The 15,729-nt window shown below is 43.3% G+C and overlaps 1 protein-coding gene across 1 annotated transcript in view; it reads right to left on the reverse strand.

The window, feature by feature from the left end:
• tat (tyrosine aminotransferase) overlaps positions 1 to 15,729 on the reverse strand; it is a 131,524-nt gene that overhangs the window by 59,581 nt on the left and 56,214 nt on the right. The window contains exons 5-6 of the mRNA XM_072279081.1: positions 12,095 to 12,233; positions 8,524 to 8,576 (exon numbers count right to left, since the gene is read on the reverse strand). Of these exons, the coding sequence (XP_072135182.1) occupies positions 8,524 to 8,576; positions 12,095 to 12,233 (192 nt within the window). The remainder of the gene's footprint in view (positions 1 to 8,523; positions 8,577 to 12,094; positions 12,234 to 15,729) is intronic.

Consider the following 15,729-nt stretch of genomic DNA (forward strand, 5'->3'; position numbering starts at 1 on the left):
ACCAGCCAATGCTCCACCCATGCTAGTAACTTCCCTGTAATTCCATGGGCTCTTATCTTGCTAAGCAGCCTCATGTGCGGCACCTTGTCAAACACCTTCTGAAAATCCAAGTATACCACGTCTACTGCATCTCCTTTGTCCACCCTGCTTGCAATTTCCTCAAAGAATTGCAGTAGGTTAGTCAGGCAGGATTTTCCTTTCAGAATACCATGCTGGCTTTGGCCTACCTTGTCATGTGCCTCCAGGTACTCCGTAATCTCATCCTTGACAATAGATTCCAACAACTTCCCAACTACTGATGTCAGGCTAACAGGTCTATAGTTTCCTTTCTGCTGCCTCCCACCCTCTGAATAGTGGAGTAACATTTGCAATTTTCCAGTCATCTGATACAATGCCAGAATCAATCGATTCTTGAAAGATCATTGTTAATGCCGCCGCAATCTCTCCAGCTACTTCCTTCAGAACCCAATCAGGATTGATATTCAATCAGGTCCAGGAGATTTATCCACCTGCAGACCATTAAGCTTCCTGAGCACCTTCTCAGTCCTAATTTTCACTGCACAAACTTCACTTCCCTGACATTCTTGAATATCTGGTATACTGCAAACGTCTTCCACTGTGAAGACTGATGCAAAATATACATTCAGTTCCTCTGCCATCTCTACATCTCTCATTACAATATCTCCAGTGTCATTTTCTATTGGTCCTATATCTATCCTCGACTCTCTTTTACTTTTTATATGCTTAAAAAAGCTTTTAGTATCTTCTTTGATATTAGTCGCCAGCTTAATCTCATAATTCATCTTTTCCTTCTGAATGACCTTCTTAGTTTCCTTCTGCAAGTTTTTAAAAGCTCCTCAATCCTCTATCTTCCCACTAGCTCTGGCTTCCTTGTATGCCCTCTCTTTTCTCCTTGGAGGATGAGAGGTGACCTGATAGAGGTGTATAAGATGATGAGAGGCATTGATCGTGTGGATAGCCAGAGGCTTTTTTCCAGGACTGAAGTGGCTAACACGAGGGGGCATAGTTTTAAGGTGCTTGGAAGCAGGTACCAGGGGGATGTCAGGGTTAAATTTTTCACACAGAGAGTGGTGGATGCATGGAATACATTGCCAGCAAAGGTAGTAGAGGGGAATACAATAGGGTCTTTTAAGAGACTTGTAGATAGGTACACGGAGCTTAGAAAAATAGAGGGCTATGCAGTAGGGAAATTCTAAACAGCTTCTAGAGTAGGTTACATGGTCGGCACAACATGTTAGGGGTGTTATACTTGTGTTAAGTAGAATATTGCAAAGACCATATCTGGATTTTGTATATATTTGGTGTCCTTAATAAAGAAACATTTTCCCTTTCGGGAGAGCTCTTAGCCTTCACATGTGGCTTTGCTACCAAGCCCAGCAGAACCATTTCTACTGACAGGAGAAGGGGCAAAGGCGGGTTACTGGTGCCTTAAAACCAGTCGCTTCAGGCAGATGGGGATCATCAACTGTGGTTGGCAGCTCATCTAGGAGACCTCAAACCTCTGCTGCCTTGCGGCTATACCCACTCATGGGGAAGGCTTCAGGAATAAACCCAGAGTGAAAAATCCGCAGCTGGAGTCCCTAAGACAGGTGCACGGATGTGAGAATCCTGGAAATCTTCCAGTCCCCCAGACGGCCACATCTGCGCCAGGTGCGCCGAGATGCATCTCCTGAAAGATTGTGTTAAGGATCTGGGGAGCTGCGGCTTGATGACCTACAGCTTATTAGGAGACAGAGAGGAGCTACAGGGAGTTAGTCACTCCAAGGCTGCAGAAGTTAGATAAGTGGGTTACGGTCAGGGAAGTGAAGAAAAGAGATCAGATAATACAGAGCACCCCTGTAGCCATCCCCCTCAGTAATCGTTATCTCATTTTGGATGCGGTTGAAGGGGATGACCTGCCAGAGGATGACCATGGCAATCGGGTCTCTGGCACTGAGCCTGGTTCCAAGGTGCAGAAGAGAAAGAGGACATGAGGAATGCAGTAGCCATAGGGGATTCCATAGTCAGGGAAACAGACAGGAAGCTCTGTCAGCCTGATACAGATACCTGCATGGTGTGTTGCCTCCCAGGTGTCAGAGTACAGGAGGTCTCGGATCAGGTGCAGAGTATTCTGAAGGGAGAATGTGAACAGCCAGAAGTCTTGGTACATGTCGGTACCAATGCTATAAGTGGAAAAGGGAGGAGGTCCTGAAGAGAAAATTCAGGGAGTTAGGTAGGAAGCTGAAAGGCAGGACCTCTAGGATAGTAATCTCAGGATTGCTGCCTGTGCCACGTGCTTGCAAGTGCAAGAATAGCATGATCAGGCATATTAATGTGTGGCTGAGACACTGGTGTAGGGGACAGGGATTCAGATTCCTGGATCATTGGGGCCTCTTCTGGGGGAGGTATGGCCTATACAAAAAGGATGTGTTACACCTGAACCCAAAGGGGTCCAATATCTTAGTGGGCACATTTAATAGAACTGTTAGGGAGGGTTTAAACTAATTTGGCAGGGGGATGGGAACCAGAGTGATAGGGCTGAGGAAGGGGAAAACAGAAATAAATCAAAGGTAGCGTGCAACAGAGATTATAGAAAGAACAGGCAGGAGATGGGGCTTAATCAAAGCCAGTGGCATGAGTTACAGGGCTATGGAGGCACGGTGCAGTTAAAATTGAAAGCAACAAATGCTGGTCTGAGAGTGTTGAATTTGAATGCACGCAGCATAAGGAATGAAATGGATGATCTTGAAATTCTGCTGCAGATTGGCAAATATGACTTTGTGGCCATCTCTGCAACTTGGCTAAAGAATGGCTGCCATTGGGAACTGAACGTCCAAGGATATACAGTATATTGGAAAGATAGGTTAGTAGGCAGAGGGGGTAATGTGGCTCTGTGTTTAAGAAATAATATTAAATCATTGGAAAGAGATGACATAGGATCGGAAGGTGTAGAGTCTATGGGTTGAGTTAAGAAATGGCAATGGTAAAAGGACCCTAATGGCAGTTGTATACAGGCCTCCAAACAGCAGCCGGGATGTGGATTACAAATTATAGCAGGCAGTAGAAAAGGTGTGTCAGAAAGGCAATGTCATGATAATCGTTGGGGATTTTAACATGAAAGTGGATTGGGAAAACCAGGCCAGTAATGGACCTCAAGAAAGAATTTGTAGAATGTCTGAGGGATAGCTTTTCAGAACTGCTTGTTGTTGAGTGTTGATTGAGTGTTGTGCAATGATCCAGAAGTGATAAGAGAGCTTAAGGTTAAGGAACCCTTAGGAAACAATGATCACAATATGATCGAGTTCACATTGAAATTTGAAAAGGAAAAAATAAAATCCAATGTGTTGGTATTTCAGTGGAATAAAGGAAATTACAATAGCATGAGAGGAGAACTGGTCAAAGTTGAATGGAAAGGGACATTTGCAGGAAAGGCAGCAGAGCAGCAATGACTGGAGTTTCTGCAAAAAATGAGGGAAGTACAAGACAGATATATTCCAAATAAGAAATAATGTTCAAAGGGAAGAAGTACACTACCGTGGCTGACAAGTGAAGTCAGAGCCAAAGTAAAAGCAAAAGAGACAGCATACAAGGAAGCCAGAGCTAGTAGGAAGACAGAGGATTGGGGAGCTTTTAAAAACTTGCAGAAGGAAACTAAGAAGGTCATTCATAAGGAAAAGATGAATAATGAGAGGAAGCTGGCGACTAATATCAAAGAAGATACTAAAAGCTTTTTTAAGTATATGAAAGGTAAAAGAGAGTCGAGGGTAGATATAGGACGAATAGAAAACGACGCTGGAGATATTGTAATGAGAGATGTAGAAATGGCAGAGGAACTGAATGCATATTTTGCATCAGTCTTCACAGTGGAAGACGTCTGCAGTATGCTGCACGTTTAAGAGTGTCAAGTTTGTGCAGTGAAAATTACGACAGACAAGGTGCTCAGGAAGCTAAATGGTCTGAGGGTGGATAAATCTCCTGGACCTGATGGAATACAACCTTGGGTTCTGAAGGAAGTAGCTGGTGAGATTGCGAAGGCATTAACAATGATTTTTCAAGAATAGACAGATTCTGGCATTGTACCAGATGACTGGAAAATTGCAAATGTTACTCTGCTATTTAAGAAGGGTGGGAGGCAGCAGGAAGGAAACTATAGACCTGTTAGCCAGAAATCAGTAGTTGGGAAGTTGTTGGAATTGATTGTTAAGGATGAGATTACGGAGTACCTGGAGGCACATGACAAGGTAGGCCAAAGCCAGCATGGTATTCTGAAAGGAAATTCCTGCCTGACAAACCTACTGCAATTCTTTGAGGAAATTACAAGCAGGGTAGACAAAGGAGATGCAGTAGACGTGGTGTACTTGGATTTTCAGAAGGCGTTTGACAAGGTGCCACACATGAGGCTGCTTAGCAAGATAAGAGCCCATAGAATTACAGGGAAGTTACTAGCATGGGTGGAGCATTGGTGGGTGGGCAGAAAACAGAGAGTGGGAATAAAAGGATCCTATTCTGGCTGACTGCCGATTACCAGTGGATTTCCACAGGGGTCGGTGTTAGGACCACTGCTTTTTATGATGTATGTCAATGATTTGGACTGTGGTATTAATGGATTTGTGGCTACATTTGCCAAAGATACGTGGATGAGCGGGTAGTGTTGAGGAAACAGAGATCCTGCAGAGAGACTTAGATAGTTTAGGGGAATAAGCAAAAATGTGGCAAATGAAATACAATGTAGGAAACTGTATAGTCATGCACTTTAGTGGAAGAAATAAATGGGCAGACTATTATTCAGCTGGGGAGAGAATTCAAAATGCAGAGATGTAAAGGGACTTGGGAGTCCTTGTGCAAGTTATCCTAAAGGTTAACCTCTAGGTTGAGTCGGTTGTGAAGAAGGCGAATGCAATGTTGGCATTCATTTCTAGATGGTTCGGAAATAAGAGCAGGGATGTGATGTTGAGACTCTATGAGACCACACTTGGAGTATTGTGTGCAGTTTTGGGTTCCTTATTTTAGAAAGGATATGCTGACATTGGAGAGGCTTCAGAGAAGATTCACAAGAATGATCCCAGGAATGAAAGGGTTACCGTATGAAGAACATCTGGCAGCACTTGGACTGTATTCCCTGGAGTTCAGGAAAATGAGGTGGGAATCCCATAGGAACATTCCGAATATTAAAAGGCCTGAACAGATTAGATATGGCAAAATTATTTCCCGTGGTAGGGGATTCAAGGACAAAAGGGCATGACTTCAGGATTGAAGGACATCCTTTTGGAACTGAGATGCGGAGAAATTACTTTAGTCAGACGGTGATAAATCTGTGGAATTTGTTGCTACGAGCAGCTGTGGCGGCCAAGTCATTGGGCGTATTTAAGGCAGAGATAGATAGATTCTTGATTAGCCAGGGCATCAAAGGGTATGGGGTGAAAGCAGGGGGGTGGGGATGACTGGAAGAATTAGATCAGCCCATGATTGAATGACAGAGCAGACGCGATGGGCCGAATGGCCTACTTCTGCCCCTGTATCTTATGGTCTTATGGCAGTCCTAGGTTGAGTTCAATGTAGACTGGCATCAGCTGCGGGTGTCTCTGCCGTTCCTTTGAGATCATCAGATGCATAGAAAGAGGGAGCTTGCTATATGGGCAACAACTTGCTCTCCATATCACAGTGCCCTGGTTCGCGTATCTAGACAGCTAGGATGCAACATCCACGTTTGACCTTGACTGACGGAGGCCTCATATCCTCTTTTAATTAAACTCTCATCTTCAAGATGCAGTGCTTCAAGAAGGCAGTATCTATCACCAAAGCCCCTCACCATCTGGGATATGCCCTCTTTGCAATACTTTGAGATACAGGAGCCAGAAAACTAACACAATATTAGACCATAAGACCATAAGACAAAGGAGCAGAAGTCGGCCATTCGGCCCATCGAGTCTGCTTCGCAATTTTATCATGAGCTGATTCTCCCATTGAGTCCTACTCCCCCGCCTTCTCACCATAACCTTTGATGCCCTGGCGACTCAGATACCTATCAATCTCTGCCTTAAATACACCCAATGACTTGGCCTCCACTGCTGCCCGTGGCAACAAATTCCATAGACTCACCACCCTCCGACTAAAAAAATTTCTTTGCACTTCTGTTCTGAATGGGTGCCCTTCAATCCTTAAGTCATGCCCTCTCGTACTGGACTCCCCCATCATGGGAAACAACTTTGCCACATCCACTCTGTCCATGCCCTTCAACATTCGAAATGTTTCTATGAGGTCTCCCCTCATTCTTCTAAACTCCAAGGAATACAGTCCAAGAGTGGACAAACGTTCCTCATACGTTAACCTTCTCATCCCGGAATCATTCTAGTGAATCTTCTCTGTACCTCTCCAACGTCAGCACATCCTTTCTTAAATAAGGAGACTAAAACTGCCCACAGTACTCCAAGTGAGGTCTCACCAGCGCCTTATAGAGCCTCAACATCACATCCCTGCTCCTATACTCTATTCCTCTAGAAATGAATGCCAACATTGCATTCACCTTCTTCACTACAGACTCAACCTGGAGGTTAACCTTAACGGTATCCTGTACGAGGATTCCCAAGTCCCTTTGCATCTCAGAACTTTGAATTCTCTCCCCATTTAAATAATAGTCTGCCTGTTTATTTCTACTGCCAAAGTGCATAACCATACACTTTCCAACATTGTATTTCATTTGCCACTTCTTTGCCCATTCTTCCAATCTATCCAAGTCTCTCCGCAGACTCTCCGTTTCCTCAGCACTACCGGCCCCTCCACCTACCCTCGTATCGTCAGCAAACTTAGCCACAAAGCCATCTATTCCATAATCCAAATCGTTGATGAACAATTTAAAAAGAAGCGGCCCCAACACTGATCCCTGTGGAACACCACTGGTAACCGGCAGCCAACCAGGATAGGATCCCTTTATTCCCACTTTCTGTTTCCTGCCAATCGGCCAATGCTCTATCCATGTATGTAACTTTCCCGTAATTCCATGGGCTCTTATCTTGTTAAGTAGCCTCATGTGTGGCACCTTGTCAAAGGCCTTCTGAAAATCCAAATATACAACATCCACTGCATCTCCCTTGTCTAGCCTACTGGTAATTTCCTCAAAAAATTGTAATAGGTTTGTCAGGCAGGATTTTCCTTTAAGGAATCCATGCTGAGTTCTGCCTATCCTGTCATATGCCTCCAGGTACTCCGTAACCTCATCCTTGACAATCAACTCCAACAACTTCCCAACCACCGATGTCAAGCTAACAGGTCTATAATTTCCTTTTTGCTTCCTTGCCCCCTTCTTAAATAGCGGAGCGACATTTGCAATCTTCCAGTCCTCCGGACCCATGCCAGCATCTATCAACTTTTGAAAGATCATCGCTAATGCCTCTGCAATCTCCACAGCTACTTCCTTCAGAACACGAGGGTGCATTCCATCTGGTCCAGGAGACTTATCTACCTTTAGACTATTCAGCTTCCTGAGTACTTTCTCTGTCTTAATTGTGACTGTGCACACTTCTCTTCCCTGCCACCCTTGAGTGTCTGGTATACTGCTGATGTCTTCCTCAGTGAAGACGGATGCAAAATACTCGTTCAGTTCCTCTGCCATCTCCTTATCTCCCATTACAATTTCTCCAGCATCATTTTCTATCGGTCCTATATCTACTCTCACCTGTCTTTTACTCTTTATATACTTGAAAAAGCTTTTAGTATCTTCTTCGATATTATTTGCTAGCTTCCTTCCATAGTTAATCTTTTCCCTCTTAATGACCTTCTTAGTCTCCTTTTGTAAGGTTTTAAAAACTTCCCAGTCCTCTGTCTTCCCACTAATTTTTGCTTCCTTGTATGCCCTCTCCTTTGCTTTAACTTTGGCTTTGACTTCTCTTGTCAACCATGGTTGCATCCTTTTTCCATTCAAAAATTTCTTCTTTTTTGGAATATACGTGTCTTGCACCTTCCTCACTTCTCGCATAACTCCAGCCACTGCTGCTCTGCTGTCTTTCCCGCCAGTGTCCCTTTCCAGTCAACTTTGGCCAGTTCCTCTCTCATGCCACTGTAATTTCCTTTACTCCACTGAAATACCAAGACATCAGATTTTGGCTCCTCTTTTTCAAATTTCACAGTGAACTCAATCATGTTACGATCACTGCCTCCTAAGGGTTCCTTCACCTCAATCTCTCTAATCACCTCCGGTTCATTACACAATACCCAACCCTATATTCTAAAAATAGCTTCTTACCCTCCGCCATCAAATTTCTGAACAGTCTATGAACACTACTTTATTATCCGTCTTTTGCACTATTCATTTATTTTGTAACGTAGTAATTTTTATGTTTTCCCCTGTACTTCTGCTGCAAAACAACAAATTTCATGACATATATCAGTACTTTTTTAAGAAGCATTCAATTATCAGCACTCTTTATCCAATTACAGCCAGGACATGTTTCTCAGCTGGAGGCTGTCTTAGATCTGTTGCAGGTAAATGATATAATCTTGGAACACATGCTCATTAATTTTCCTCACCATGTCGCCATAGATTTCATCTGCTATGATTGGAAGGTAATTTCTTGCAGCAACTGAAATAGAAACAAACAAGCGTCAGGCACTGCAGATGCAGGAAATGTACTTGAGAGAACAGAGAAAATCTTTCCTGATAAGTTAATTGGTCAACTGTTGTATTACAATTCACGACTGGTTCATAATCCCAAATTTCACTTCCTCTCCCCGTGGCTCCCCAATTCCCATGCCCAATCTATGAGGATTCCAGTCTCCCAATTCACCTTCCATTTCTATTCTTTAGACCCTAACCTCATCTCCAGTCTTCAACTGCTGCCATCAGGAAGAAGGTACAGGAGCCTCAGGACTCACACCATCAGGTTCAGGAACAGCTATTACCCTGCAACCACCAAGCTCTTCAACCAAAGGGGATAACTTCACTCACCACAACACTAAATGGTACCCCCATCCTGTGGACTCACTTTCATCTTCATCCCATGTTCTTAATATTTATTGCTTATTTATTTATTAATATTATTACTTCTTTTTGTTTTCTTTTTGTGCTTGCAGTTTGTTGTTTTGTGCACATTGATTGTTTGCCCGTTCTGTTGACTGCAGTCTGTCATTGATTCTATTTCTTGCATGTACTGTGAATGCCTGCAAGAAAATGAATCTCAGGGTTGTATATGGTGACATATATGTACTTTGATAATAGATTTACTTTGAACTTTCAACTTTGAGCCCACAAGCCTTCTTTTCTTTCTAATACTCCCCAGGTATGTAGTCATGAAATCCTTAAGGATTATTTCAGTTTTTGTTGTTGCCTTGTGAACAGCCATCTTCAATCAGGCTTTCAAAGGGGATAGAGAGAAATTTATCAGAAGCTTAGATTCCTCCATGTACCTCTGACCACAGAAAGCCTGTCACAAACACTAACATTAGATTTGTTAGCTAGGGGAATAGAAGGAGGTTTTGTGACCGAGAATGAGATTCCCAGAAGGTATGTTACATCCTGGGTGCCAGGGTCCAGGACATCTCGGATTGAGTCCTCAGCGTTCTTAAGTGGGAGGGTGACCAGCCAAAGGTCATGGTCCATGTAGGTGCCAATCACATAGGTAGGAAGAGTGACGAGCTTCTGCAAGGGAGTTCAGGGAGTTAAGTGCTAAGTTAAAGGCAGGATCTCAAGGGCTGTGATCTCAGGATTGCTACCAGTACCACGTATTAGTGAGGCCAAAAAATAGTAAGGCTATACACTTTAAGATGTGGCCAAGGAGTTGGAGGTGGAGAGAGAGCATGAGATTTTTGTCTCATTGGGCTGTCTTCCAGGGAAGGTAGGATCTGTACAGAAGAGACAGTTTGGGCCTGAACTGGAAGGGGACTAATATCCTAGTGGGAAGGTTTGCTCATGCTGCATGGTGGGGTTTAAACTAGAGTTGAAGGGGGATAGGAACCAGAGTGCCAGAATAGTTAGTGGAAACAGATGTTGGTAAGACCTCAGACAAAGTCAAGAATGAAAAGGTTGAGCATGGAGCATCTAGTGCCCTGAACTGCATATATTTCAATGCAGGAAGTATTGGTGCAAAGCCAGATGAACTCAAGTCATGGATAAACATGTGGAATTATGATATTGTAGACATTAGTGAGACTTGGTTGTTGGGGGGTGGGGAGTACGGGACTAGCAGCTCAATATTCTGGGGTTCCCTTGTTTTAGACACGACAGAGCAGAAGGAATTAAAGGAGAATGGGTGACATTACTAGTCAGGGAAAATATCATGACAGTGCTCAGTCAGGACAGACTGCAGAACTCAACTAGTGAGGCATTATGGGTAGAACTGAAAAATAAGAAAGGTATGACCACATCAATGGAACTATATTACAGACCACCCAACAGTACAAGGGATTTAGAGGAACAAATTTGTAAAGAGATTTCAGACTGTTGCAGAAAACATAAGGTAGGTGATTTTAATTTTCCACGTAATGACTGGGAGTGCTGTACTATAAAAGGACTAGATGGGATAGAGTTTGTCAAATATGTTCAGGAAAAGTTCCTTGATCAGTATGTAGAAGTTCATCTGTGAAATAGTTCAAATTCTTCTCCTTAATGTTTCTTCTTTCCTTTTCAAGGTGGCTGGGGTCCTGTTGAAGTTTGTGATCTACAGCTGCCCTCAAACCGCGGTTCTTCACAGCAGTTCCCTCTCTCCGAACTTGCTCAGTGGCTTAGTGTTTTCAATATCTCCAGCAGTGACCTGGAAGACATGCACCTTTGAGGTATGGCCAATTCAGAGAGAAGGGGTGGGGGAGAGAGAGGGGGGGGGAGAGAGAGAGAGAGAGAGAGAGAGAGAGAGAGGGGAGAGAGAGGGAGAAGGAGAGGGGAGAGGGAGGGGAGGGGGAGAGGGAGAGGGAGGGGGAGAGGGTTGTTGTTAAGTAGGTTGTTCAGGGAGGTTGTTCCCCCTCCCACCAGCAGTACTCAAAATGGAGTACTTATTGTTGAAGGGGATGGCCACAGGGGTGCTCTCCACTATTTAATGTTTTCCCTTCCCTCTTCTCATTGCTGTCAGCAAGGAGGAGGTACACGAAAATGTAGACATGCAGTCAACTTTTCAGGAACAGCTTCTGGCCCTCCGTTATCAGATTTCTGAATGAACAATGAACACATAGACACAACCCTTATTACTTTTTGCTCTTTTTTGCACGACTTGCTCAATTTTTTGTTTATATTTGTTTTTGTAATGTATAGTTTTAAAAAAATATGTATTGCTATGTAGTGCTGCTAAACAATATACTTCATGACAAATGCCAATGATATTAGACCTGATTATGATTCTGAAACCAAGGGAGTGCCATTTTGTCAGATGGGTAGTAATGAGAGAGTCTGCATTAACACAGGTGTTGCTGAGGTTGTCCGTAGTGTTGAGAGAGAAAAAGAGTATTGGAGGGGCTGTATTCAGAGAGTGCAGTACCATTGGGGTAATACTGAGGGTGTGATATGTTTATGAAAGACTGCTTTTATCACACTAATATTTATGGGATCCTACTGTGTATACCTTGCAGTCCAGAAATGTTTTATTCCTGTAAAGTATTTCAGTGCATCCTGAGGTTATATAAGGCGTTACAGAGAGTTTGTGCAAGCTGTTGGTCATAATATTGTATCCAGCAGAGCACCAAGCTGAAATCTGCACAAATTTCACATTACACATTTGCACCAAAGTTCCCATTGACCAAGCCAATGTCATATTTTGAAAGATTTCTGCAGCTAAACCCCAATTTTTACCTTTATCTTTCCTAATACTTCTTTGCATCTTTTATGTTCCACACAACATCCATCTGCTCAATTCAATCTCTCCTGAAATTGCTTCATGATAACCACATGTCCTACTATACAAAACGTTTTCCCCTTCTGTTGTACCCCAGCAGAGTGAGAGAAGGAATAAAGTGGTTTCTAGACTAATCATATGCCCCCCAATAAATCAAACTCTCATTACTACTATTCATCGGTCCCCCAACCTTCATTCCCACATTATTCAGCAGTGATAAATCCAAGGTATTCTTAGTCATTTGTACCTTAATTTGCAAAATGAAACAACTCCCCTGTACTAACCAGCCAGAATATCTTGAAGATGGGATTTACTGAACACGGAGCCACATGGATTTGAAGGATTGTTCACTATGATGCAGGCAGTTTTATCATCAATCAATGATTCCATATGCTTCAAGTCAATTTCCCACGATCTTTTTGGCTATAATCAATCAGCAGATAATGCAATTAAGTTCTCAGCAAACTATATCTATTGACAAGGTGTGAGTATACAAATCAAGTAATAAGTAATAATCGCAACCAATATGAATATACTAAAGTATAGCAAATACCTTATGAAAACATTAAATTAATTGCTAATAAGGGCCACAAATAAAATTGCATATCCTTTGTTGTGAGATGATGGTGAGAAATTTTTTTCAAGAACCATTGATGTTTGTGTAGTGAATATGCCAACAAAATACATGAGATAGAGCTTCTGCAAGTTTATAAAACATCGTGCCAAAATGTATCAAGAATGGCAAAGAAAGAATACAGCATGCTGCCTTCACAGGTCAGAGCATTGAGTATAAAGGTCAGCAAGTCATGTTCCTGCTGTATAAAACGTAGGTTAGGCCACATTTGGAGTATAATGTGTAGGCCTGGTCACCACACCATAGGAAGGATGTAGGGGCTTTGGACAGGGTGCAGAAGAGTATCAGAGAGTACTAGCTATAAAGAGGTTGAACAAACTTGCAACACACATGGAATGCTGGAGGAACTCTGCAGGCCAGGCAGCATCCATGGAAAAGAGTACAAACGACATTTTCAGACATCCCACCTCTCCCGGAAGTTCCGGGAGTCTCCCGCATATTATATACAATATCACGGAAATCAATTTTTTTGAGAGCAAGCGAGCAAGAGAAAGCAAGAGGGAGCGCGAGAGCGACCATGAGAGCAAGAGCAAGCAAGCGAGAGCACGCCAGCGAGAGAGAAAGCAAGCGAGAGCGCGAGAGAGCACGCGAGCGACCATGAGAGAGAGAAAGAGCAAGCAAGAGTGCGCCATGGCAGAGTGTTCCAAAAAAAGAAAATATAAAACGTACGTCACCCCAGACTACCCTAAAGTGTACCCCTGCCTAATAGGGGTCAAAATAATGATAGTGTTGCTCGCTGCACTGTTTGCAACAGTGACTTTTCTATTGCCCATGGTGGGTTAAGACTGTAAAGGACATGTTGAGGTGAGTTTAACAGGTGTCATTCGTTCATTAGCATAGCTAAAGTTATTTAAACTAGATGGCTAGCTGCTAAGGAGCTACTCTATTGCAGACATCCCACCTCTCCCGGAAGTTCTGGGAGTCTCCCACAAATTGATGGTGCCACCTCCCTGAAATGAGTTTTTGCAGGGTGGGATGTCTCCATTTTGGGCCGAGACCAAAAGATATTGCAATAGACAATAGACAATAGGTGCAGGAGTAGGCCATTCGGCCCTTCGAGCCAGCAACGCCATTCACTGTGATCATGGCTGATCATCCACAATCAGTATCCAGTTCCTGCCTTATCCCCATAACCTTTGATTCCACTATCTTTAAGAGCTCTATCCATCTCTTTCTTGAAAGCATCCAGAGACTTGGCCTCCACAGCCTTCTGGGGAAGAGCATTCCATAAATCCACCACCCTCTGGGTGAAAAAGTTTTTTCTCAACTCCGTTCTAAATGGCCTACCCCTTATTCTTAAACTGTGGCCTCTGGTTCTGGACTCAACCATCAACGGGAACATGCTTCCTGCCTCCAGCGTGTCCAATCCCTTAATAATCTTATATGTTTCAGTAAGATCCCCTTTCAGCCTTCCAAATTCCAGTGTATACAAGACCAGTCGCTCCAATCTTTCAACATATGACAGTCCCGCCATACCAGGAATTAATCTTGTGAACCAACGCTGCACTCCCTCAATAGCAAGAATGTCCTTCTTCAAATTTGGAGACCAAAACTGCACACAGTACTCCAGGTGTGGTCTCACCAGGGTCCTGTACAGCTGCAGAAGGACCTCTTTGCTCTTGTACTCAATTCCTCTTGTTATGAAGGCCAGTATGCCATTAGCTTTCTTCACAGCCTGCCGTACTTGCATGCTTGCTTTCAGTGACTGATGTTCAAGAACACCTAGATCTCGTTGTACTTCCCCTTTTCCTAACTTGACTCCATTTAGATAATAATCTGCCTTCCCATTCTTACCACCGAAGTGGATAACCTCACATTTATCCACATTAAGCTGCATCTGCCATGCATCTGCCCACTCACCCAGCCTGTCCAAGTCACCCTGCATTCTCATAACATCCTACTCACATTTCACACTGCCACCCAGCTTTGTGTCATAGGCAAATTTGCTAATGTTACTTTTAATTCCCTCATCTAAATCATTAATATATATTGTAAACAGCTGCAGTCCCAGCACTGAACCCTGTGGTACCCCACTGGTCACCGCCTGCCATTCCGAAAGGGACCCGTTAATCGCTACTCTTTGTTTACTGTCAGCCAGCCAATTTTCAATCCATGTCAGTACTCTGCCCCCAATACCATGTGCCCTAATTTTACCCACTAATCTCCTATGTGGGACTTTATCAAAGGCTTTCTGAAAGTCCAGGTACACTACATCCGTTGGCTCTCCCTTGTCTATTTTCATAGTTACATCCTCAAAAAATTCCAGAAGATTAGTCAAGCACGATTTCCCCTTCGTAAATCCATGCTGACTCGGACCAATCCTGTTACTACTATCCAGATGTGTAATTTCATCTTTTATAATTGACTCCAGCATCTTTCCCACCACCGATGTCAGGCTAACCGGTCTATAATTCCCTGTTTTCTCTCTTCCTCCCTTCTTGAAGAGAGGGACAACATTAGCCACCCTCCAATCCACAGAAACTGATCCTGAATCTATAGAACATTGGAAAATGATTACCAATGCATCCACGATTTCTAAAGCCACCTCCTTAAGTACCCTGGGATGCAGACCATCAGGTCCCGGGGACTTACTTATCAGCCTTCAGACCCGACAGTCTATTCAATACCATTTCCTGCCTAATATAAATTTTCTTCAGTTCATACATTACCCTAGGTCCTTTGGTCACTATTATATCTGGGAGATTGTTTGTGTCTTCCCTAGTGACGACAGATCCAAAGTACCTGTTCAACTCGTCTGCCATTTCCCTGTTCCCCATAATAAATTCACCCATTTTTGTCTTCAAGGGCCCAATTTTGGTCATAACTATTTTTTTCCTTTTCACATACCTAAGGAAGCTTTTACTATCCTCCTTTATATTCTTGGCTAGTTTACCTTCGTTCCTCATTTTTTCTCCACGTATTTCCTTTTTAGTTACCTTCTGTTGCTCTTTAAAAGTTTCCCAATCCTCCGGCTTCCCACTCATCTTTGCTATGTTATACTTCTCTTTTATTTTTATACTGTCCATTACTTCCCTTGTCAGCCACGGCCTCCCCTTACTCCCCTTAGGATCTTTCTTCCTCTTTGGAACGAACTGATCCTGCACCTTCCACATTATTCCCAGAAACACTTGCCATTGCTGTTCCACTGTCACCCCTGCTAGTGTATTGTTCCATTGAACTTTGGCCAGCTCCTCCCTCATAGCACCATTGTTCCCTTTGTTCAACTGTAATACTGACACTTCCGTGTTTCCCTTCTCTCTCTCAATTTGTAGATTAAAACTTATC

The sequence above is a fragment of the Mobula birostris genome, chromosome 15 (assembly GCF_030028105.1).
Source record: "Mobula birostris isolate sMobBir1 chromosome 15, sMobBir1.hap1, whole genome shotgun sequence".
NCBI lineage: Eukaryota > Metazoa > Chordata > Chondrichthyes > Myliobatiformes > Myliobatidae > Mobula > Mobula birostris.